The 21,984-nt window shown below is 62.9% G+C and overlaps 3 protein-coding genes, 1 long non-coding RNA gene and 1 pseudogene across 8 annotated transcripts in view; 3 read left to right on the forward strand and 2 right to left on the reverse strand.

Moving 5' to 3' along the window:
- Positions 1-499, forward strand: part of SLC2A6 (solute carrier family 2 member 6) — a 10,190-nt gene extending 9,691 nt beyond the window's left edge. Inside the window, exon 10 of the mRNA XM_039858785.1 lies at positions 33-499. Coding sequence (XP_039714719.1) covers positions 33-260 — 228 coding nt within the window. The 3' untranslated portion in view covers positions 261-499. The remainder of the gene's footprint in view (positions 1-32) is intronic.
- A 2,052-nt stretch (positions 500-2,551) lies between these two features.
- On the reverse strand, positions 2,552-11,461 carry CACFD1 (calcium channel flower domain containing 1). Of its 3 annotated transcripts, XM_039858787.1 has the most exons (6): positions 11,259-11,461; positions 7,731-7,803; positions 6,270-6,395; positions 3,604-3,679; positions 3,340-3,447; positions 2,552-2,823 (listed from the first exon to the last, which is right to left on the reverse strand). In XM_039858787.1, exons 1-6 carry the CDS (start codon positions 11,374-11,376, stop codon positions 2,800-2,802), a joined length of 525 nt encoding a protein of 174 aa, XP_039714721.1. In that variant the 5' UTR covers positions 11,377-11,461; the 3' UTR covers positions 2,552-2,799. The 3 variants fall into 3 exon arrangements, with proteins under 3 accessions (XP_039714721.1, XP_039714722.1, XP_039714723.1); XM_039858788.1 differs by lacking the exon at positions 3,604-3,679 and having other exon boundaries at positions 11,259-11,459; XM_039858789.1 differs by lacking the exons at positions 3,604-3,679; positions 6,270-6,395 and having other exon boundaries at positions 11,259-11,460.
- LOC120599718 (uncharacterized) lies at positions 11,455-13,149 on the forward strand. The gene is made up of 2 exons (XR_005651970.1): positions 11,455-11,896; positions 12,217-13,149. It is a non-coding gene; the product is annotated as an uncharacterized LOC120599718 (long non-coding RNA).
- ADAMTS13 (ADAM metallopeptidase with thrombospondin type 1 motif 13) overlaps positions 11,983-21,984 on the reverse strand; it is a 32,643-nt gene continuing 22,641 nt past the window's right edge. For 2 of the 3 annotated variants that reach the window (XM_039858783.1, XM_039858781.1), the window contains 11 exons: positions 21,614-21,794; positions 20,955-21,075; positions 20,053-20,182; positions 19,761-19,940; positions 18,914-19,096; positions 16,861-17,065; positions 15,846-16,143; positions 15,160-15,306; positions 14,656-14,832; positions 13,065-13,252; positions 11,984-12,458 (listed from right to left, as the gene is read on the reverse strand). In XM_039858783.1, the coding sequence (XP_039714717.1) occupies positions 12,249-12,458; positions 13,065-13,252; positions 14,656-14,832; positions 15,160-15,306; positions 15,846-16,143; positions 16,861-17,065; positions 18,914-19,096; positions 19,761-19,940; positions 20,053-20,182; positions 20,955-21,075; positions 21,614-21,794 (2,020 nt within the window). In that variant the 3' untranslated portion in view covers positions 11,984-12,248. Of the gene's footprint in view, positions 12,459-13,064; positions 13,253-14,655; positions 14,833-15,159; positions 15,307-15,845; positions 16,144-16,860; positions 17,066-18,913; positions 19,097-19,760; positions 19,941-20,052; positions 20,183-20,954; positions 21,076-21,613; positions 21,795-21,984 lie in introns of all 3 variants that reach the window. The other variant, XM_039858782.1, reaches the window with a different exon arrangement.
- On the forward strand, positions 13,739-13,857 carry LOC120599854 (uncharacterized; annotated as a pseudogene).

Raw genomic sequence — 21,984 nt, forward strand, 5'->3', positions numbered from 1 at the left:
AGAAGCAGCTGCCGCCAGCCAGGGCACAGCAGGACTGGCCAGGCGCAGGCCAGCGCCGAGCGCGCTCTGGACCGGACGGGCAGCCTCAGGCTGGAGGGGCGCACGCGGCCCTGGGTCTGGGGACGAAGCCCTGCTGGGTGACCTGGGGCGTCGCTCCTTACACCAGCACAGAGGATGCCCTCATGCAGGGCTGCGGCAAGGACAGGGCTGGAGGTGGCAGAGCGGCCCCCCCGGGAACAGCATCACGTCACCACTTCTGACCGCTGAGCCTCCACGGGCTTCCTGGCTCTGGGTAGGAAGGTGGAAATCTACGCCCGTGAGGGCTTGCGGACGCCACAGGGAATGTTCTGGACGCCCACGGGCCAGGGCTCAGGACTCAGCACAAGTACTAATCCTGCAGCAGCCTGATCTCCGGGAACAAGGGGCCCTCAAGTGTCCGTCTGCACACCGTGTCTACCCTACTTACCAAAATAAAGGAACTGGGCTGTGGCCCTGGAGAGCCAGGTGTTCAGGGTGGCCCCCAGCACCCGGGGTAGACCCACACCTCCAGCCTACGGCCCCGGCAACACCCCTTTATTGCCACCCCGACCATCCAATGGGGAGAATGCGCACAGCCTATGGGGGAGCCGGCTGCGGAGCTGGCCCTGCGCAGCCGGTCCCGGGCAAATGGCAGCTGTTCCCAGGCGCTCGGCTGAGGTGGGGTCGGGCATCCCTCCCACCCGCTTATGGCACCGGCAGGCGGGTCCCAAGCAGAGCACACCAACGAGCAGACCAACGCCACACTGCATCGCTCCACATCCAAGCTAAACACCGGGAGTAAACGAGGACCAGACCAGAGTCCAGACCAGAGTCCAGACGCATGAAGGCGGGAGTGGGCCCTGGTGGCCCACACCCCCCCGCCCCGGAGCCACCTAGAGAGGCGGTCCGTGCAAGGCGGGCCTCCCACAGGAAACAGGGGCGCGGCCCCAGGACTGTTCCTGCTACTTACGGGGAACCGTGGGCAAGCGACCTGCCCACTCCAGCCTGTGACAGATGGGATGGAGGGCCTTCTGCCGCTGCCTCTGGCCCCCCGGCACCACCCAGTCCCCTCATGGGGGGAGGTACAACCATCCCTGACACACGCAGCCAGGAAATCCGTCGGTGAGGCTCTGGGGCGGGCGCTGGAGGGCTGGGCCCCACCAACCAGTTCCCCTTCCTCGGTAAGAACGAGCTGAGAGCGGTGATCGGGCCTTTGCGCCTCCTGGGAGGTAGGCAAGTCTTTATTCACAGCACACACGGGAGCACACGCACACGCACACGCACACGCACACGCACACACACACAGCCCCCCTGGCCTGAGCCCACAGCCCTTCAAACCAGCACTGGCCTGAGAAGGTGGCCCCCGAGGACCCTTGAAGGCACGTGTCCCATCATACCACCCACACTGACATGCCCTGCCACCCTGGCCCTCAGCCCGCTCAGGGTCCCAGGTGGGACGCAGCTAACCAAGACCCCACTGACATGTCCCCAGGTGGCACCTGCTGCTCCCAGCCACAGCTGCAGATGAAAGGCCCCTGTGGGCAGCCAAGGCCGAGGCACCGCCCTGGGGCCGGGTTCGACACAGCAAGGCAGAACCCTGAGCTCTTGGGGCTCAGGACAGTGCGGCCTGGGGGCTGCGAAGGAGCAGGAGCTGGGCCTGGACGGGGCACTCCCCACGGCGACCCGCTTCTGCCCAGGGCTGCCGGGCCCAGCCAGGCCCTATCAGACACGCCCGACGGCCGAGGGCCAGCCAGGCAGAGAAGCCAGCGGGCCGAGGCCGAGTGGGAGGATGGGCCGGGCAAGGAGGGAGCCTGGGGGAGATGAGGTCACCAGCTCTCCACACTCCCTGCCCCTCGCCCCAGGCCTTGTTTCCCGGTGGCCTGGCACCCAGGGCAGTTGGGGACAGCAGTCTCTGCCCCTCTCTTGAAAGGCAGGAGGCTCCCTGAGGACAGGGAGGGGGGCAGGCCTGCAGGGAAGCAGCAGTGGTCAAGCCCGGCCCTTGCTAACAGGGCAGGGCCACGCCGGAAAGGTGGCCCTGCTGGCCGAGGAGCGCCTGCCCCCCACTTCCTTAGCACCAGGGCCTGCGAGAGGAACAGGAAGGGCCTGGGGCCCGCCGGGCTGTGGGATCCTGAAATGGTCCGCCCTGGAGTCCAGGGCGCTGGGAGGGCGCGCCCTCCCGCCAGCTGTCTGCGGCTGCTCCGCTCCCAGTGCTCGAGGCGCACCCTGGGAGCACGGGGGGCTCCCACGGAGGACCCAGCGGCTGGGGGCCACGGCGGCAGCAGCCGGCCCTCAGGACACTGCTGCGCCCTGACGACGAGTGGGCGGGGTGGGCCCAGCGGCTCAGCACACAGGAGGCTCCGGCCGATGCCCAGGCCTCCCACCTGGAGCCAGAACTCCCATCTCCGGGGGCGCCCCCCGGGCTCTGAGCAGGTCCCCACGTTTCTGCCCGTTGCGGAAGCTTGGAAATCCACCCACGGCCCGTGCCGCCATCTCCCTGCTGCCGGTCACGGCTCTCAGCACCTCGGCACCAGCTCAGGGCCAGGAAACGCCGATCTGGAGCGGGGGCAGACAGGGCTCCGGGTGCAGGGCCGGGTGCCGGAGCTGAGGGGAGCCAGACCTGTCCGCTCCAGGCTGCCCCGCCAGGCCCCGCCCCTCCTGGACGTGCTCACGCAGAACCGGAGGGTGAGCGGGGAGGGCAGGGCCCCCAGACCCCATCACAGCTCCCCCTCCAGGGTCCCTGCGAGCTTCTCCTCATCCGCCTGCTGCTTCTGCTGCTGGATCCTAGCATACGAGATTGCATCGCCCCTGCAGAGAGAGCGAGTCAGCGTCACACCGGGGACAGTCCCCAGGCACACGGCCCTCCCAGCCACTACTTGACTCCTGGCCAGTGACCCAGGCCTGACCTGCAGGCAGAACCTACTACGCCCTCTGGTTTCCAGAGACCTATTGTTACGGTGGCCAAGACATGTCTCGTCACCTCTGAGAGCCGCGCAGGCTGCCTGGGATCCCTCAGCCTCCGTGTGGACTCTGAGGGAACGGGGAGCTGCAGAGCCAGGTGTGGCCCTGGATGGGGAGAGGCCTCACGAACCGTGTCTGGCGTCCCCGCCAGAGGCTGCCAGAGGAACACCTGGGCCAGGAAGGCTGTGAGTCCCCTGCTCGTTCCCTAGGGCTGAACGCCCTGAAGACGCTGATGAGTCGCTGACGACCTCTGTGCCTCAGTTTCCACAACTGAGTAACAGGGCCACTCCCAGACCCTCCGCACTGAGGCACAGGAGGCAGGAAGCAAAGAGCCCTCCCCGGGGCTGGGACCGGCAGACGCACTTCTTGCCCAGAGCGGAGAGTCCGTACAGCACTCCGGTGGCAAAGGCGATGGCGTTGCCCAGCAGCGTGGTCAGGGTCAGGCTGATGACGACGGGAACGACGGCCATCCTGGGGGAGAAGCAGAGGTCAAGGGGGCACGCCCGCCCCGTGGCCGCCATGCCGCTTCCGGGCTTCCCAGATTCGCCCCAGCCCCCTCCCCAGGCAGGATCCCCAGAGACCAGCTGGGACAGATGCACAGCCGGGCTTCGCTCCGTCCTCAAACACCTGAAAACTTGTTTGCCAAATTCTGCGCATCTTCCGGGGGGAAGACCCCAAGCTTTCATCAGGCTTTTGTAAAGATCTGTCATCCAAAAGAGGGCTGAACAGCACCGAGACGGCCCGACCCCCCCCACTGTTCATAAAATCAGGCGGACCAGAAGACCCCGTGTCCCTTCAGTCCCCTACCAGCTTTGTGACTGTGGGCGAGTCACTCGACCTCGTGAGGCCCACTCTCCGTGCTGTGGAGTGCGGACCAAACCTCAGAGTTTGAGATTAAAAGAGACGAGGCATGTTAACTGCTTAACACGCTGCCTGGAACAGCGAAAGCACTAAAATGCTGGCTCTTAGCCCAGTAAAACCAGCCACACCTCAGCAAGACAGATCCCAAAGATTAAACCACGTGAGACCCGGGGTGTCACGGCAAGGTTCACGGCATGGGCAGCTAGCTCGCGGGCTGTCTGGTCCCAATGCAGCTTGGCGCCACCTAGCGGCACGGGTCCACCCTGGCTGAAGCATCCTCGGGCTGACCCCCTGATCCTGGGATTTCCAGACCAGTGGTAGGAACTGGGCTTAACTGGGCTGGGGAAACACCAGCGGCTCGAGGACCAGCACTCTGTCCTGCCACTTCCTGGACAAGGCTGCCCAGGCTCCACCACACGCACCCCCCAAGGCTGCCCAGGCTCCACCCTGCACAGCACCCCCAAGGCTGCCCAGGCTCCCACCCACCGCGCCCTCACACCCAGCACAGAGAAGACACGCCGGGCCAGCGGCCAGCGGCCGCGGGAGGGGAGGGGAGGGGAGGGCAATGGGACTTGACCAGCTGAACTCCACCAGAAGCCCCCGTGGCTGGACATGTGACCAGAGGTTTCACTAACGGGTGACCCTTGAACGACACAGTTTGGAACCGCATAGGTCCACTTAAATGTGGATTTTTCAACGAACACATACAACACTACAAATGTATTCACGCTTTTTCTTCCCTGCGATTTTCTTAACACTCTTTCCTCCAGCTGACTTTATCGCAAGAACACAGCGTATGATACAGATAACGTACGAAACCCGGATTAACTGTTGATGTTATCAGCCAGGCTTCCTTCCGGTCAACAGGAGGCCATTACCAGTTACGTTTTCAGGGAGTCCAGTTATACGCGGATTTCTGCCTGCACGCGGGGTCAGCACCCCGCACCCCCGCGTTGCTCAAGGGTCAACTGTAGTTATAAAATTTCTAGGTGATAAAAGAATAGAAACCACAAAGGGAAGGAAAGGCTGCGGGGAAAAATCCGTCAAGACAAATCAAAGGCGAACAATAGGCCGGAAGAACATTTGCAGAAAATGTAACAAAGGATTAAGGAGCCTTTAATTAGAGAAACACACAGAACTTACTAACTGAAACACTGAGACGCCAACAGGTAAAAGTAAACCAGACCATATTCACAAAGAAAATGCCGTCAGTGAAAAAGACGGAGATGCGTTTCAGCCCTCGACCAGGCTCACAGCACCGCTGGGCGGGCGGGGTGGCGAGCAGATCCCCTCCGGGAAGCAGTTTAGTCACACGCTGGCCCCTTTTCAGTGATCATAAGCTTCGACCGAATCATCCCGCACCTGGAAACACCTGGAAACACTAAGGAAACCATCAGCGACACAGGAGGCTTCAGTTCACACGCATCTGTCACAGCTTCACGCAGACCACCTTACACACTCAGAAGAGCGGGCCGTGGCCGTTAAGTGAACATTCCTATCACAAAGAACACTCTCGTGAAGTCTTTGTGGTGATAATGAAACGTTTTTACCATGATAGTAAATGGGAAAAAAGCAGAACACAAATTTATTTACGACGGTCATAACTGTGTAGGAAACAGGTTTTAGAAAGACGCCTGAAGACACGGTGAAATGGCACACGTCGCAGTGCTAACGGGCCGGGCTCTGGGTGACCATTTTCTTTCTATTTTCCAAATTATTTTTAACGAATGTAAATTACGGTCAGCGTTTTAACAATACATCGGAAACATAAAGACCAAGGCATAGGACCCGACGTCGCGCAGTGCCGTGTGATCCTGTTTGAAACGCGGGGCGGCTGCGGCGAAGCACACGCCCGTGCGCTGGCCACACGCGCGGCCTCCAGGCGGGGAGGGACGTCTGCCGTCAGCACCTGCACAATCGCCTCTGAAGACACCTGGGCAACAGCAACGGTCACTGCGGCTGCCGCTGCTGCCAGGGCTGCCGAGGGCCTCCTAGGCCCCAGGCACTATGCTAGAAGCTTCTATGCATTAAACACATCCTCAAATTAGCTCAGTCTCGTGATTCGGCCGTGAAGCAGCACAGACTGGATTCGCGCCTAGACGGGATCGTGAGCGGTGTGCGCTCGGAAGGTGGTGCTTCGTGCCCCGCGGCGCGCCGACCCCACGCCCAGCCCGCACACACCAGCCGCGCCTAACAGCTCCCAGCTGCTCCCTGTGTCTCTCCACTACACGCGGCGCCACGAGGCGCGTGCACCTCCCGTGGACGGCCGCCAGCCAGCGACACGGCGCACGAGAACCCCGGCGAGGCCTCCGCCGACAGTGAACAAGCGCATCTGGCCCGTGGTCCGGGCCGGCGCCACCACCGCCCTTGGGGTCACCGAGTTGGGGGCCCTCGAGGCCACACCCCCCAGCGTCCCGGCCCGCGGCCCTCACCCGCAGTAGAAGACCGCCTTCTGCCAGGAGCGCAGCCGGTCCACCGTCGCCGCCACCGTGTTCGCAAACTCGATGAACGGGCAGCAGAAGGGCGCCTCGCAGAGCAGCAGGACGAAGGCGTTTGTGCTGCGGGGCAAGGGGGGGACAGCGCAGCTGACGAACTGGGGGCGCGCTCCCCGACGCAGAGTCCCCGCCGCCGAGCTCGCCGCCCCGCTGCCCCACCCCGCACCCCGTCTCCCTAACTGAGCCAACCGTCCCGGAGGGAAGGACCCGGGCCTCTGACGGAGGAGACACCTGCGTCAGGCACAGCTGCCAGCAGGCGGCAAGTCCCTCCACACGGACGGCGCGTCATCACCAGCGCCACTGTCCCCGGCAGTGGCACACCCGCAACGAAAGCCGAGAGCAGAGTGTGGCCGAGGACTGACGCAGCCCCTCCCCCGGCAAGCCTGAGCCCTTCTGTGCAGCCCCGTGTCCAGCCTGGGGACAGCTGAGCCACGGAAGACTGAGGGTGTCTGCTCCAGCTTCTGTGTCCTTTGTGACTGGGTCACAGTCAGACACGGGGCCCGTCCATCCGTCCCAGGCCTGGGGAAAGCGCCCTCATTACCCTCGTCTGACAGAAACGGAGGCTCAGGGTGCCCCAATAGCCCACTGTGCCCCCCCAAGACTGCAGGAACTCTGCACAACTCCACTGCACCCCCAAGCCTCCCCCACAGCGGGCCCCCCACTGTGACCCCACCCCCATGCTTGGCCGACATCTCTCATCCAAGGGCCCAGGGCCTTTGTCGACCCATCTCCACTGCCCCTGGCCAGCACAGGTCTGTGTCTCCACCGTGGCAAGCCCCCAGGCCTCACCGCTGGCCCGAATTCTCTGAGGGGAGGATCACATATTGTCCATCTCTGTGCTCTCCCCAGACCAAGCCCCATGTGGGCACAAACCACCCTGGGGGCACAGCCACACACCCCTCCGTGTGGGTGGAGGTCAGATGCAGCCACAGCCGCACTGGCCAGTTCTCAGCCTGCCCTTCCCTTCCAATGGGATCGACCTACCCTGGCAGGAGGTGGGCAAGGAACTCATCTAGGGTGTTCTAACTGCCCGATCGCGCGCCACCTCTGATCTGCCCTGTGGCCGGCACTGCCCACCTCCGAGCTGGATCTCCAGACCCCAGCACCTGACTCCGACCCCATCAGAAACCAGCTTTCCGACTCAGTCCTTGGCTGGCCCTGATGGCCTCGGGAGCTCCCAGAGGCGAGGCCCAGGGCAGCGGGCTTGGTGCTTGTAGAGCTTGACTCAGTGGACACTCAGAAAACATTTGTGGCCTCAGCCCTGTGCCCCATAAAGGGCGTCCCCCCGGCCCCAGTCTTACTGAGGATCAGGGAAAGTGAACATGATCGGCATAAAGGAGGTGAAGATCTGCAGTGGCCCCAAACCCCACCAGGCGGGACAGGCGCACGGCTACTCACATCATCCACACGCCAGCCGCGATGTTCAGAGGGTGGATGGTGATGCAGCTGAAGAGGCCGGAGATGGCGCAGGCTTGAAAGCAAGAGACAAGGGCAGGAATTAGCAGGGAGGACGGGCCAGAGCCTGCTGGGAAGGCCGCCTGGGCTGGGGAAACGGTGTGAAATCGTGAGACTCCTTCCTCACAGCACCTAGAAGCCTCCCCTCTGCCATCCGAGACAAGTCAGGCCAAAGCAGCCACTGCACGTCACAGGTGGGGACGCAGGAGCTTGCCCCAAGCCCCACAGCACAGGTGCGGCGGGTTCTCGGAGCTCAGCAAGGCTGTGAAGGCAACTCATCCCCCCTCTTCTGGGTCTTGGGGGAGCCTGCCCTCTGATCCCCGGCTGCACCAGTACCCGCGTGACACGGTGGTTCTAATGAGAAAGAGAATGTCTCTCGAGGCCTCAAGCCAGGGCAGGCGCCCCCATTCACAAGGCTGGCCACCGACGCGGGCCTCTGGCTTGGAAAATGCGGGCTGGATTTGCCTGGGACGAGGGCTGCGCCTCTCGTCCAGATATCAGGACCAGGCAGGCCCGGGTCACAGTCCAGCTGTGACTCAGACACTAGTCGAGTGGCTTTGGGTGGGTACGTTCTCTGCACCTTTTAAGCCTGCTTTCTCTCCTGCATGCAGAGGAGTCCACGGCTTAGTCTCCCACCTCTGAAATACCAAGGGGCCATGGTGGGGAGGGGTACGTCCTCTGCTGCCCCTGAAAGTGGCTTCTCCAATGCCCCAAATGTGAAGATTCGCCTGCCCCTCCCAACTGCATCCTACGGGCAAGGTCTGTGACACTCGCCTCCAGTCCAGGCTCATCAAGGACACCGGGAGCCTGCCCAGCAGGTCCAGGGCCCAGCCCAGCCACAGCCGGCCCGGCAGGAAGCGGCCCGCCGAGGCAGCGATCAGCCACCAGCTCATGAAACTTGCAGCAGCTGCCGCGCACCCGATCCCCGGCCCCGCCTGGAACTTTCCTGCTTTCCCGTGAAACCCTAGGCAGATAGCAGGCCACGGCGGGGGCGGGACCCAGGTGAAGTGAGTCGGAACCGCAATGGGACTGCCCTGGTAAGCCCCCCATGTCTCCCCCCACGACAGGTGTAATTTTCCTGGGCGTGTCACGTTCCCATACAGGCAGCCAGGTTCCGCAGGGCCACAGACGCTCAGTGTCCACGAGACAGTGCTGCTTCCGCCTGCCTGCTACCTGTGCCAGTCTCACCTGGCAGCGGCCTACCCTTCCCCCTGCCGCCAGCTCCGACCCCACCCCCACTGTGTTACCCACGGCCAACCTTGTGGGAGGACCAGGCTTCAACCCAGCCAGGAGTCTCTTACCACTCAAGGGCTGGAGATGTCCCCTCAGAGTCTCCGATACCACAGCTCAGGGAGGGAGGTGTCCTGAGAAGTCCTCTCTTCCTGAGCTACTGTCACCGAGTTTTGTTAGGACCCAGAATGACCGCCTCCCCTGAGGGACCAGCCAGAAGCACAACCCTCATCTAAACTCCGGCTTCACCCCTAAAACCCCTGCATGTTCTGCACTCTACCCTGGAGTGCCCAAGCCCGCGTTGTCAACCCTGGACAACGCAGGCTTAGGCAAGCTGACCCCCCGGCGACCGAAAATCTGAGTATAACTCTGGACTCCCCCAAAACTTTACAGTCGTCCCGCGGCATTCGCCTGGGATTGGTTCCAGGACCACTGTGGGTACCGAAATCTGCGGATGCTCGAGTCCCTTCTACAAAGCAGCAGGGACCCACGCAGTCAGCCCTCTGCATCCGCGGATTCCCGACCGTGCATCGAAAACTGTTTTCAGTCACGGTTGGCTGAATCCGCAGATGCGAAACCCGGGGACACGAAGGGCCGTCTGTTTTTTGAAAAACATCCGCAAATGAGCACAGTTCAAACCTGTGTTGTTCAAGAGTCAACTGTATTTGGTGTTTACATAACCACCACCTCCGCCCACCAAGCCTGCAGGGGAGACTGACCAGCACCTCAGGGCGAAGACACAAGTTTCTCCTGACCTTCACTGTAGCCCAACAGGATGAGCTCCTGAGGTGGCCCAGGTACCCCACTTCCGAGAAGCACAGAACTGGACGGCATGACAGGGTTACCCAGGGAGTCGGCAGGGCGGCTGACTCCCAGACGGAGGGCGGGCGAGGGCTCACAGGTCGCAGTCAGGACCTCCCCACTGTCCCCACCGACCGCTGTCACTCCCCACAGCACCCCCACTCAGATCTGCCAGGAAACAGTAACCCAACTTGAGAGGATCGTATCTAAAGCCCACCCTCAAGCCCACCCATCTCTCCAACAAAGTCAAAAACGTGCTTGCTCTGAAGGCAGTGACAGGGACGGGGCCTTTCTGTGACCTGGGGGAGGGCCTGTCCCACTGCCACCTCTGGGTAAGGGCGTGCCCTGACAGAGCAGCACCGTCCTAACCCTGCACTCTTGAACTTCCTACCCGCTCTCACCCGGGAGGACAGTGGGGCTGGAAGGCGACCCTAAAAACATGTTCCTCCTGGCAGATCTGACCAGGGTGCCCTGCCTGGCCTCAGCCCTCTGTGCCAGGCAGGCACTGTTCAAATCCTGCAGGACCTCCTGGCCGCTCCCTAAGACGTTGGCCGTGCCCTCTCCCACTCCTGCGGTCCATCCACAATGTTGAGGGCAGCGGAAAAGAGAGAGCGGACCATTCAAGTCAAGTCAGGTTTCGTTTGGCAGACTTGCCATTCGATCTTCTACTTCTGTACATCTGCCTTCTTCCGTTCTTTTGGGAGAGTTTGTGCTAAAACAGCCGGACTCCCCGGGAACCCTGAGATGGGGCGTGTGACGGGAACGGGTTGGGGGAGGAGGGGAAATGAAAGGTGGCTGAGGCAGAATGGAGGGCACAGGGGACGCGGCGGCCTCCAAGTGCACAGTGAGGACCCACAGGAGCTGCCGCCTCCCTCAGCTCACCACCCAGCTTTCTCTTGGGAACCACCTGTCTGGCCTCCGGCAGCACCTGACCCGCAGGCATCTGGCCAGACCCGCGCCCGCCCACTTACAAACAACGTTCGCGCAAAGGTTGCAGCCCCACCCGCGCACCCGCGCCGGTCCGCAGGCGAGGCTGCCCGCGGCTGGGCCGGGCCGGGCCGGGCCGGCCCTTGGCGAACGGCCCGCGGGCCATCTCGGAAGGTCCCGCGCTGTCCTCACGCTCCGAGGCGCGGAGGGGCAGTGCCCGGGCCGAGACGAGCTCGGCGCTCCCCGCGGGAGCTCACGTCCCCGGCTGGAGCGACCCCAGACCCGCGAGCCCAGCCCCGAGGTCCAGCAGCCCCGGGCGCCGGCCGGTAACCATAGCAACCGCCGGGGCCCTCGCCGCGGCCGCCCCTGCCACTGCCGCCCCCCGCGCGTGCCCCGCCGACCCCGGCCCGACTCGGAACCCTTTCCGCGGGGTCGCGCGAGGGGCGGGGCGGGGTCGGGCGCGCATGCGCGGCGGGCGGCCGGACGGGCCCCCTCGCCCCGGCCGGTACTCACATACGGCCCCCAGCACCCCCGACAGGCGACACAGCCAGCGGTACCACCACGTCATGCCCTCCTCCTGTGCGGGCAGCGCGGAGCTGACGGACACCGCCGGCCCGCCCGAGCCGCTCATGGTGCCGCTATCTGGCGCAGCCCACCGCCCGCACAAAGGGTTCCCCAGCCGGCCGCGTCGGCCGGCGCACTGCCTTGTGGGAGAGGCGGTCACGTATTAGCATAGGGGGCGGGGCTCTCCGGGCCCGGGCGAGGTACGCCAGAGGGGCTCGCGCTCATTAGCATAGGGGGCGGGGCTCTCCGGGCCCCGGCGAGGTACGCCGGAGGGGCTCGCGCTCATTAGCATAGGGGGCGGGGCCCGCCGGGCCACACAGCGGTACGCTGGACCCGCCGGCGTTTATTAGCACAGAAGCAAAGCTCGCAGCCCCGCGCCCGAGGGGCTCGTGCTTTTTAGCACAGGGGACGGGTTCTGGCGGCGCAGGACCCCCCGGTGGAGAAATCCTTCCGATGGGACTAGCACAGGGGCGAGACTTCTCAGAGCATTAACAGGTAGTCCAGCCTCAGCGCCCAGTCGTGACTCCTCCTGGGAAGTTGCCTCTCCTGGGAGGAACAGCGCCGGGAGTGGACAGAGGTTCGATCAGGTCAGGAGCGAGTCTAGAGCTTGACCACGCCCAGGAAATCCCTGCCGTGCCCTGAGGGGAGGGGCGGGGTGGGTTCAAGCCAGGTTCGGAAGGGTTTTGTGAAGAAAACGCTAGTCGGACCGCGCGTTCCGTGTATTGGTACCCGAGGGGCTGGGCGCTGCCCTTCCGGAGAGTGCCCCCTCCCGCTAGCGTTTTGCACGTTGGAAGAGGCGCTAAAGTGATACTTAAGAACGGAGGGATTTCAAATTGGAAGCGCTCCGAGGCTGGCCAGGCATTTAATAGGTGCTTATCAACGTCAGGTTCCTTCCTTTCCCTTCCAGGACTGGGGGCAGGCACCCTTTGCACCCCCGGGTCAACCGAGGGATGCTCCTGGAGAGGAAGCTAGGGCAGGGCCCTGCCCGGCTCCTGCGCTCCCGCGCAGTGTCCAGTACTGGCCGCGCAGGCTGTGTGTTTCCAGGAAGCCCTGGCTAAACTCCATCTCAGCCTGGCTGCCCTCGGACTCCCAGTAGAGCGCCTGCTGCCTTCGGAATGTCGCCGTCCTCAGGCTGTGGAGGTCTCGGATCTGGGAAGAAAGGGGCAGCCCGAAGGACCGGCCACAAATGACAATGAGCTGGCATTCGCGTGGCCCTTAAATGCAAGGCATCTTACACTCGGGGTCGAGTTCGGTCCTCACACAACAGCCCTATCAGCAAGGCACTGTAATCCTGCCCAGGAACCTTGCGCAGGGACACACGGCCAGGGTGCCAGAGCTGGGATCTCAGCCCTGGGCTGTCCGATTCCAGAAGCCAGGCCGCCTCCTCTGGAGGAGCTGATACCTTGCAGAGGACAGTTCCAGAACATAAGAAACCTCACGGGGGAGAGGGTGGCCCCCTCGTCTGGCAAAATCATATTAGGCTCTAAAATTATGTTTCGGTCTCGGATTAACGGGCTTTCTACCTCAGACGAGGTCTTTTCTTTCTCACTCTTATAGGGAGCTCAATAAACACTGATTAGTGACGATGTGGGGGAAGCTCTTTTCTCCCCTTTTTCACTAATAATTTTGAGGTTTTGGGTCTGAAGCAAACTCGGGGTCCTCTAGCCCAGCACCCCCGGTCCCTGTCCCTAGGAACAGCTGTCCAGAATCATAGCAAACGTCAGCCCGTTCCCGTCGCCACCGCGGCAGCCTCACCAGGATGTAGCTGGCATCGGGGACACCCTCAGGGCCGGTGTCCGTGTGGGTGGCCAGGGCGTGGATGGCGATGCGGGCCGTCGGAGCCACGTCGATGAAGATGCGGCAGCCCGCCGCGTCCCTCCCATCTGCACTCATCAAGGGGCTTTCGATTTTACCCCGGGGTCCAAAGAGCTGCACGTCACATTCTGCGAGGGAGAGCATGTGGATGGACTTGGTGTGGACCACCTCAGGGACGCAGGAGTCCCCGAAAGACCACTATTGCCAGAGGCCAGGGCAGCTCACAGCCAGGGAGCAGTGAGGGGGGCAGTATGGCACTCTGGTCAAGATCAGGGCTCCCAGGCAGAAGCCCCCACTGAACCCCACCTCCACCACCCCCCGGCTGTGTGACCCTAGGCGAAAGCTTTAAGGGCTCTGAGCGTCCGTTCCGTCCTCTGTGAAGTGGAGGTGACGATGGCACACGCTGAGTAGGGCGACTTTTAGGAGGACTCAGCAGAGCCACGCATAAAAGTGCTTGACACTGAGTCTGACGCAGGACGGGTTCCCACAGCAGCCAGGATGCCTAGGAGGCCGCCTGGCTTCCCCTGATCCTGCACCTGTGTCTGGCGGGTAGGCGGACTGGCAGGCGGCCAGCTCCTGCACTGCTCAGCACCTGTGATCTAAGGCAGCAGCATATGTACGGCGATGCCACCCTGAACAAGCCCGATCCCGTCTGATCTTGGAAGCTAAGCAGGGTCGGGCCTGGTTAGTACTTGGATGGGAGACCACCTAGGAAGATCAGGTACTGCAGATGTAAATAATAAAAAATAAGAGATTGTAAGCTGACAAGTTCCTTGCAATCTGTGAGGTCAACCAAGGGTTGCCTCGCCTAAAAAAATAATAATTAATTAAAAAATAATAATAATAAGGCACTAGCGCCTCTACCCTGAAGGGCAGGGGACGGAAGGACGGGGGATGTGGTGTCAAACTTCTGCGGGGGAGGAAGCCCCTCGGTGTCCCGCCCCCAGCTGGGGAGGCCATCTTCAGCCAGTTTGGGCTGTTGGGAGAGCGTGAGCCCCCCTCAAAGCAACCTCGAGGGCTCTCCAAGGACCCAGTGGGGCCATGAGCAAAGCAGGGGTCCCTGGGATGCCATGCTCTGCATGAGGCGTTCCTGAGCGTGCACACGTGTGGTGTGTGCACACACACCAACTCTGCGGGGGATGAGCCAAGAAGACAGCGCATGGGAACAGGGCTGGGAGACAGCGGCTCCCAGAAGCACCGTAAAGGATTTTGAAGGACCTGAGTGCCCAGCCCAAGGTGTAGGACTGTGGGTAGGACTGTGGTGGCCTGAGGGACGGGGTACAGATGTGGCCTGAGTCTCCATATCCCCAGAGAGGAAGAGGCGCAGCGCACACCCCGGGGCCTCACGCTGGCTGCCCCTGCACTGTGGGGCGGGGATGCTGGGGTCTCCAGGGAGGTGCTGCCTCTTCCGGTCAGTTGGTCCAGCTCCCTGTCTGCCTTGCCCACCGCCCCATCAGGACGGGCTCTGTCTGCAGCAGCGCCTGCCCAGCCAGCCTCTGGGGAGCTGGGGGAGGCGCGGGGGCTGCCGTACCTCTGTGGAAGGTTCCAGGGGCCGGCCGGCTGGAGTACCGCAGCAAAACTCCGCCTCCCGAGCGCACGCGGCGCTGCCTCACCACCAGCGTGTTGGCCTTGGAGAGGAAGGTCGAGCCGGACAGCTTCCTGCACGTCTTCCTCCACATGAGCCTGCCCCAGAGCAGCAGCATCTCCCCTAGGAGGGGGCAGTGCAGTGAGGGTCCAGCACCCCCAACCCAGGTCGCAGTGCGGTGGCCCTGGGGTAAACCGGGCTCAGTGCCGACCCTCCCCCATGCTGGCTGTGAGACTCTAAGGAACTGGGAACATGACTAATCTCGCTTAGCCTCAGTTTTCCCATCTGTAAAATAGGGACAATCCCAGCCCAGTCATGGGATGACTCTGATGAGCACTCGGGGTGCACCCGGAGCGCCTGCCAGACCAGGAGGGGGCGTGTGGGCGTCAGGCTCACTGGCACCTGTAGGCCCATCACTGGTGGCAATTGCTCAGGTGGCCCTAGACGTACCAGCGCTGCAGTTGAGGGAACTCTCGAGGACTTGGAGGGTTACCACCTCGCCCAGGGGCCGCCCGATAGCCACCGCACAGTCAGCCCGCCCTGGGCCTCGCATGTCAATGGTTCCTGTTGGCTCCAGGTGCTGCCGGCTGCAGGCACCTGGAGAAGAAGCAGGAGTCAGGTGACCAGAGCTTCCGGGTGGGGCATTCCCAGCAGGACGGGCTTTCTTTCTGTGCTGGAGGAGGAGGCTGGGGGAGGGGAGCCGATGTCCTCGTAGGCCCAGCGGACCCTTCTCGGCTCAGGGGAGGGGGCTGCATGGGTCGAGCATCATCATCCAGGGCACAGAGCCATTTCTGGATGCTCCAGCGAGAGGGAGGTGCTGTGCATAGTGGTGCCCGGCTTTGGGCCTCAGACCTGGGCCTGACTCTGTGAAACCTTCAGGTTACCTTCCCTTGATGACGATAAAAGTGAGCTTGCCCTTGGCCAGTGAAGGAGACGGCCAGCCCTGAGCCCAGCCTCCCAAGCCCAGCCCTTCAGCCCAGCTGCACCCATCCCAGTGTCCCAACTCTACGGCTGCAGGACGAGCCCCAGGAGATTACCCCACGAGCCCCAGGAGATTCCTAGCTCCCCCAGGCGGACTCGCCTCTGCCACCCCTCCTGCAGAAGCCACCCACATGGAAAGCAGGAAGGAACGTAACTGGACTCCGCTGGCCTCTCCTGGGGCCCTGGAGCTGGGGAGAGGAGGCCGGCCCGGCGCTGGGGCCACTCCACGGCAGCACCAGCAGCGGCAGCTGTGGTCTGGCCTGGAGCAGGAGCTTCCTCGGGGGGCACCGGGCTGAGTGTCGCCTGCCCTGTACAGGGCCCAGCCCAGCAGCTCTGCACCGTCGATGGCTTGGGCAAGTGCTGGCAGAAGTCAGCTGGCATGGGCCCCTGGGCCTGGGGTCCCAGGCAGGTGTCATGCCGGCGCTGGATGCCATTCCCACAGGAGACGGAGCACTGGCAGGAGAAAGGAAGAGGCGTCGGGCTGACGCGGCCAGAGGATGACGAGGCCGGAGGTGGCCAAAGGCCGGGCGTGATCTGCCGTGATCTTTGCAGGCACGTGTCCCCATTCTCCAGACGAGGTTGCCCCGCATCGGTCACACAGGGAGGAGGAGCGGGGATTCCAGCTCAGGTCTCTGTCACCCTCGAGGCCTCAGCCACTCCAAACCCTAGAGCAGGGATCAGGAGGCGTGGCCGCCTCCCTCTGTGCTGTCAGTCACTGCAGCCCAGCGTCCACCCTGCCCTGCCCTGCTCCGAGCTCCCATCAGCCCCAGCCCAGATGCTCCGGGTCCTTCTGACCGAGGCAGGTGTTGGCGATCTGCATCGCCTCTTCTCTACACCGCGAGCCTCTGAGGGGACCCAGCCCTATTTACTATTGTCTTCCTGTGGCCTTGTGAGGTTCTGGGCAAGGAATGGCACTTGCTGACCGGTGCGGGGTTGAGTCACCTGCCCTTTACCTTCCGGTGTCTCTAGACCTCGGGGCCTGTGCGGGCCCAGCTGCACTGCGTCTCTGGGCCTTGCTGTCCTCCGTCTCTAGGTGCCCTGACTGCCCCCTCCCCAACAGACCCGCTCTCCCCATCCTTCCAGGGGATCACAGTGAATCGAAGCTCACCAGGGTCCCCGTGTGTGAGGACAGCTGCCGCACACCCCGCCAGCCCCAGGTGTAGCGCTCACCTGCGTCCAGGTGCTGACATGCCACCGGTAGGTGCAGTCGGCAACGATGCAGGGGATGCTGGCCCGCGGGCGCGCCAGAGCCGCACAGGCGGCCCCATCCACCTCTGTGTCCTGGCCTTGGTGGAGCCGCATGCACGTGACCGAGCGTGTGGCAGTGCCAAGACCGCAGCTGGCAGAGCACGGGCCGAGGGACGTGACTTTCCACCTGCAGGAAGAGAAGACCCCGGAGAGAGGCTGGGCCTCCCCAAAGACGGCACCGCCCCCACTGGATGGAGGGTCGTCCAGGACAGGTTCCAAGGTCACTGAGGTTCCAAGTACAGCCTGAGCCCCGCCCCCCGCCCGCCAGGGCTCAGTGCACCGGAAAGCTCTGCAGGAAAGACACCTCTTCTGCCTTAACCAGGTGCCCCCCTCTCGTCCCCTTTGCCACACGACACCCACTCGCACCCACAGAGCTGCTTGCTGGTCCAAAGGACGGGGGACAACGCCCCAACCTAAGGGAAAACAGACCTCGACATCGGTCAGCCCTGCCATGTTCACCTGCAGTCATTCAACAAATAATGACGACTGACATTTTTCAGAGCTGGGACTGAACCCAAGCTGCCCACACGGGAGCCTGGGTCCTAACCACGACACTCTGCCGCCCTCGGGGTCCTGCGATGCCACCTGTCAAACGTGCGCCTGGCACTGTTCTAGATGCTGGGAGCGGGCGGTGAACCAGACCCAGCCCCCACCCCCACCCCGGACCCTACTCACTTCTCCCCCGTGCAGCACGGACGTCTGGGCAGACGGCGCTGTCACGGGGGATGGTCAGCAGCACCCGCATTTCCTTCCACCCACCAGAGGCCAGGCGCACCCTCTCCCCAGTCATGACAATGTATTAAAGTGTCTCCAGACGTTGTGACATGTCCCCTGGGAGGCAGACCGCCCCCGGGTGAGCAGGAAGAGAGAGACAGGGAACAGAGAGGTAAGCGCTCCGTGGTGGCGGACGCTGGCGCTTAGCAGAGCGGAACGTCACGGGTGGGGCGCGCGTGCCCCGCTGCTGTCACCGTGCGCTGAGCCGAGCCTGGGCGAGGGGACAGCTCTGAGTCAGGGGCATTCCCGGAATGTTCCAGAACATCAAGGAGGCCAGAGTGGCTACAGCGACATTCGAGGGTGAGCCAGAGCTCGTGTGTACATGAGATTTCCACGTAAAAAAAAACCCAGATCATCTCTAAACGTGATGTGAAAAATAAATGGGGTACGAAGCCAAGGGACTTTAGCACAAGCAGTGAAATCGAGAGGCAGATGGTGCACGGGGCTCGTGAGGCTGCCAGGTTAAAACAACTCGATACGGCGATGGGACTGCAGGGAGGAGAGAAAGCGTCCGTCTAGGTCCCAGCACATGCACAAGACTTCGCGATGCGATGAAGGAGCCAGCTGGGGGACGTTCCGCTAACGCTGCTGGGCAGTGACTCGGAAAAATAAAGTTTGCTCCCTGCTTTGCACCACGTGCCGAATAAATCCCAAATGAGTGAAAGGGTTTACATTTAAATGAAACCTTATCGATAACTGTTTTTCTTTAAAAACAAGAGACAGACGTGAAGGAAACATGGCAACATGGTAACATCTGTTAAATCTGGTGGGACACGCTGCATGCCACCTTCTTTTCTGGACGTTTCTGTGTTATTAAAAATGCACAAGTACAAAGGAGAAATCACGGAAGAACTGTGAACACGGTGCGTGAATATCGGCCCTTCCCCCACTGGGCTCCAACCCCTTCTGTGGACGCCACCGGCTTGAGCACTATTCTGTCACGTGTCGGCTTTGAGGGCGCTGTGCCCAGGCTCTGCTCAGTGCTGCCTCCTCCGCTGTGAAGCCCCCCAGACCTCCCACACCCGCAGCCCTGTGAGAACCGACAGAGCTCTGCCGCCTAGCACGACCTGCCCGGTAGTCCCCTCCCCCGAGGACTGTCCCCTGTGCCGCCGAGCCCTCCTCCGGTCCCCACAGCACCTGGCCTGGCATCGGCACACACCAGGAGCTCAAGCCACCTTCTGGACGTCCCAGGGCTGCTGACCTGGGTGGGCAGGGCTCCAGGCTACAGGGCTCCTGCTGCCTCGGGCGAGGCAGCCCACGGCACTGGGCATCCGGCAGGACCTCCTCGTCCTTGTCCTCCCCGCGAGCCCGGGCACAGTACAGGATCCTGCGCACGACCCCTCCCCCACAGCTCACGCTGCAGGCCGCCAGCTTGTACCGCCACCTGCGGCGAACCAGAGTCAGGGGCGTACCCAGAGCAGCCAGGGGCTCCCCTCATTTCCCTACACCAAGAAGGGCCTAGAGAGGCTCTCTCGGGGGGCGGGGGGGGGAGGCGGTCACACTCGCGTCTCTAGTGAAAGGCTTGGCCCAGTGGACAGAGGACATTCTGGAGAACCCACTTTATACAAAAGGAAGCTGAGGGCGAAAAAAAATACCAGATGTCTCCGAAAGGCAATGCGGGAGGGACAGGGCACTCCAGGGGTCTGTCACGGGAACCCCAGCCCCCCACCGCCTGGTCCTGCCTCCCCGCTCACTGCATCAGCTACAGCGCACCCCGCACCGTCCACCGCACTGTCTCTCCCCATCTCAGTTATCACCCATCTCCCGCTTGCAGTCTGCTCCAGGAGGGCAGGGCTGCTTGTCTGTCTCGTCCCCTGCTGTGTCCCCCAATACCGGGACAGCGCCTGGGCACCGCAGGTGCTTAGTAAAGAGCAGGCGATGAAAAAAGGAGCCCTCGGCCGCGTGCACCCACGGCATCCCAGATCCAGTCGCGCGCTTTACACGCGGTCCCATCAAGCCCCACAGCTCCGGGAGGTTACTGGGAGGTGGTGATGGCACCTCCGAGGATGGGCGCCTAGGACTGCCTGCCTCCGTGGGAAGGGGCCCACCTGGCGGGGCAGGGCTCGGGGCTGCAGTCCTCGAGGGGGCCGGGGCGGGGCGCCGGCCAGCACTTGGAGTGAGGCAGGGGGACGGTGCGTCCGTGGTCCATCCTCACGCAGCGCACAGCCAGCGGCACCCGTCCCCCTCCGCAGGTCACTGGGCACGAGGCCAAGGCTCGGGTCTCCCACCTGAAGGGAAGAAAGGCTAGGGCTCTGTGGGGGGCCACACCCCAGGGTGAGACTCCTTCCTCCCTGAGGGACCCAGGCTGCTGCCCGCTGCACAGCCCCCCACCCCGCTCACCAGGCTGGGCACAGGGCGGCCCGGCAGACCTCCCGTCGGTTCTCGGGCTTGCTTGCCACGTCGCACAGCTCTTCCTGGACCGGCGTCCTGAGGCCAGAGTCCACGCACACGAAACGCAGCTCCATCAGGCCTGCCGAGGGGAAGAAGGGGCCCCGTGCCCCAAGAGGATGGCTCGGCGGGGCCCAGCGCGTGTGTCCCTCCGACGTGCGCTAGCAGGTGAGGCCCACATGGCTCTGAGTCTCTGCCACCTGGACAAGGGACTTAACCTCTCTGAGCCCCAGGATTTTTCACATACTGGTACCTAACTTGCAGAGATATGCATAAAGATTTTGAAAGGGGAGATACAAAGTGCCCGGCACGTAGTAGGTGCTCAACAAGTGGCAGCTCCTACTGTTTATGAGCGGCATCGTGAGAATGGCTGTGTGGACATCTCCTGCTGTGTTTCCCACAGGCGTGGTTAGGGCCGGGTCCCTCACACGCCACCTCCAGGATGGTCCTCTGGACAAACCTCTGGTCTCCAGCCGAAACTCGCTGAGGTTTTACCGAGCAAGCGCTTAGGGTTTGAAAGAATGCCGCGGATCTTAAAATGAATTTCGTGTCTGTGGTTTGGCTGCCGGGAGCTCAGAGCTAAGTTTGGGGCCCGTGCCTCGCAGTTCTTCTGGCCCTTAAGAAATAATACCCTCGGGTGCCGATGTTGCCAGATTCTGTAATCTCTCCCTATCTTTTGGCCAATGAACACGCTACATGGCTGTCCGCACTCTGCCCCAGTCTCGTGTAGACACGTCGTACTGTCACGCACTTTGCATTTTCCGTAAGCCACTCCGATTGCTTTTTAGAATTAGGCAAAATGCAGGCAGATGGGGGTTAGCTAATGAGCACTGGTCCTCCTCAGGGGGCCTCACCTCGGCCACAGGAGACGGAGCACGGCCCTGCCACGGGGGTCCACACGTGGGCAGCTCGAGCCCCCAGCCTGGCACTGCCCAATGGGGATGCAGTCCCCTCTCCCGGAGGCTGGGGGTCCAGCTGTGGGGACAAGCAACAAGCAGGTGCTCTGGGCTTTCCACCTCCAGACCCTGGAGCACCCAGCCCTTGACCCCACCCATCCCCATCTCTTCAGGAGAGAGAAGTGGTCACCAGCACCCCGGGGGCCACCACTCCCTGCTGCTCCTCTCGGGGAGGCTGGCCCACTGTGGCCTCTGCGTCAGTGTGAGGGGGCCCTGCGGGGCGGGGCTGAGAGCGAGGCGGAGCTGGATGTGCCGGCACATTTGGCCCTGCAGTGTCCAAGCCTCAAGGGAACAGGGTTGGCCGGGCCCTGTCTGAAAGCATCGTCACCCAGCCTCAAGCCCCGGACGCCAGGCAGAGCGGCAGGGAGCCGGCAGCTTTCTATCAGGCTCTGGGGGCCCTCGGCCCGCTCGCCAGTGGGAGGGGGCTTCCCAGGCCCTGAGCTCCGTTTCTGTTTATGCTTGGATTGCCCTCTAGAAGGACAGTCTTCTCCCTCTGGCTGGGAGGCCACTGGGAACCGGTCCTCCCCGTTCTCCGAGCCGCCCTCGTGCTCACTCACATGGCCCCAGCCCGGAGGACATGCCGTCTCCGTACAGGGCTCGAGGGCAGGTGGCTTGTCTGTGGAGCAGGGCCCAGCTGTCATTGGTGCCTCCGGGCCATCTGCTCCCTGCACACACGTCACATTCTGTGTGGCCAGGTCTGCTCCACAGGCCAATGAGCAAGCGTCTGACACCTCCCACCTGAGGACGGCACAGGACAGGCATCAGGCCCTGCCTCTGCCATCAGGCCATAGGGGCACCCCGGCTCCCGGCGGAGGAGGCAGCGCACCCGCTCCCCCATATCCAAGATCCCCAAAAGGGGCCCCACAAAGAAGCAAGCCCAAGCCAGATGAACTGCTTGGCACCCAGGCTGCAGGGACACAGGCCTGCA

Source organism: Pteropus medius, unplaced genomic scaffold (genome assembly GCF_902729225.1).
Source record: "Pteropus medius unplaced genomic scaffold, Ma_sr-lr_union100, whole genome shotgun sequence".
Classification (NCBI taxonomy): Eukaryota; Metazoa; Chordata; class Mammalia; order Chiroptera; family Pteropodidae; genus Pteropus; species Pteropus medius.

What these genes read in the sequence shown, in the direction of transcription:
- CACFD1 (XM_039858787.1), bottom strand. Translation starts at nt 11,376, where the DNA reads ATGAGCGGCTCGGGCGGGCCGGCGGTGTCCGTCAGCTCCGCGCTGCCC. An exon ending in GCGGCTGGCGTGTGGATGAT is followed by an intron (nt 6,396 to 7,730) that starts GTGAGTAGCCGT and finishes CTTGCCCCGCAG; the next exon opens with CACAAACGCCTTCGTCCTGC. An exon ending in TTTGGCAAACAAGTTTTCAG is followed by an intron (nt 3,448 to 3,603) that starts GTGTTTGAGGAC and finishes CTTCTCCCCCAG; the next exon opens with GATGGCCGTCGTTCCCGTCG.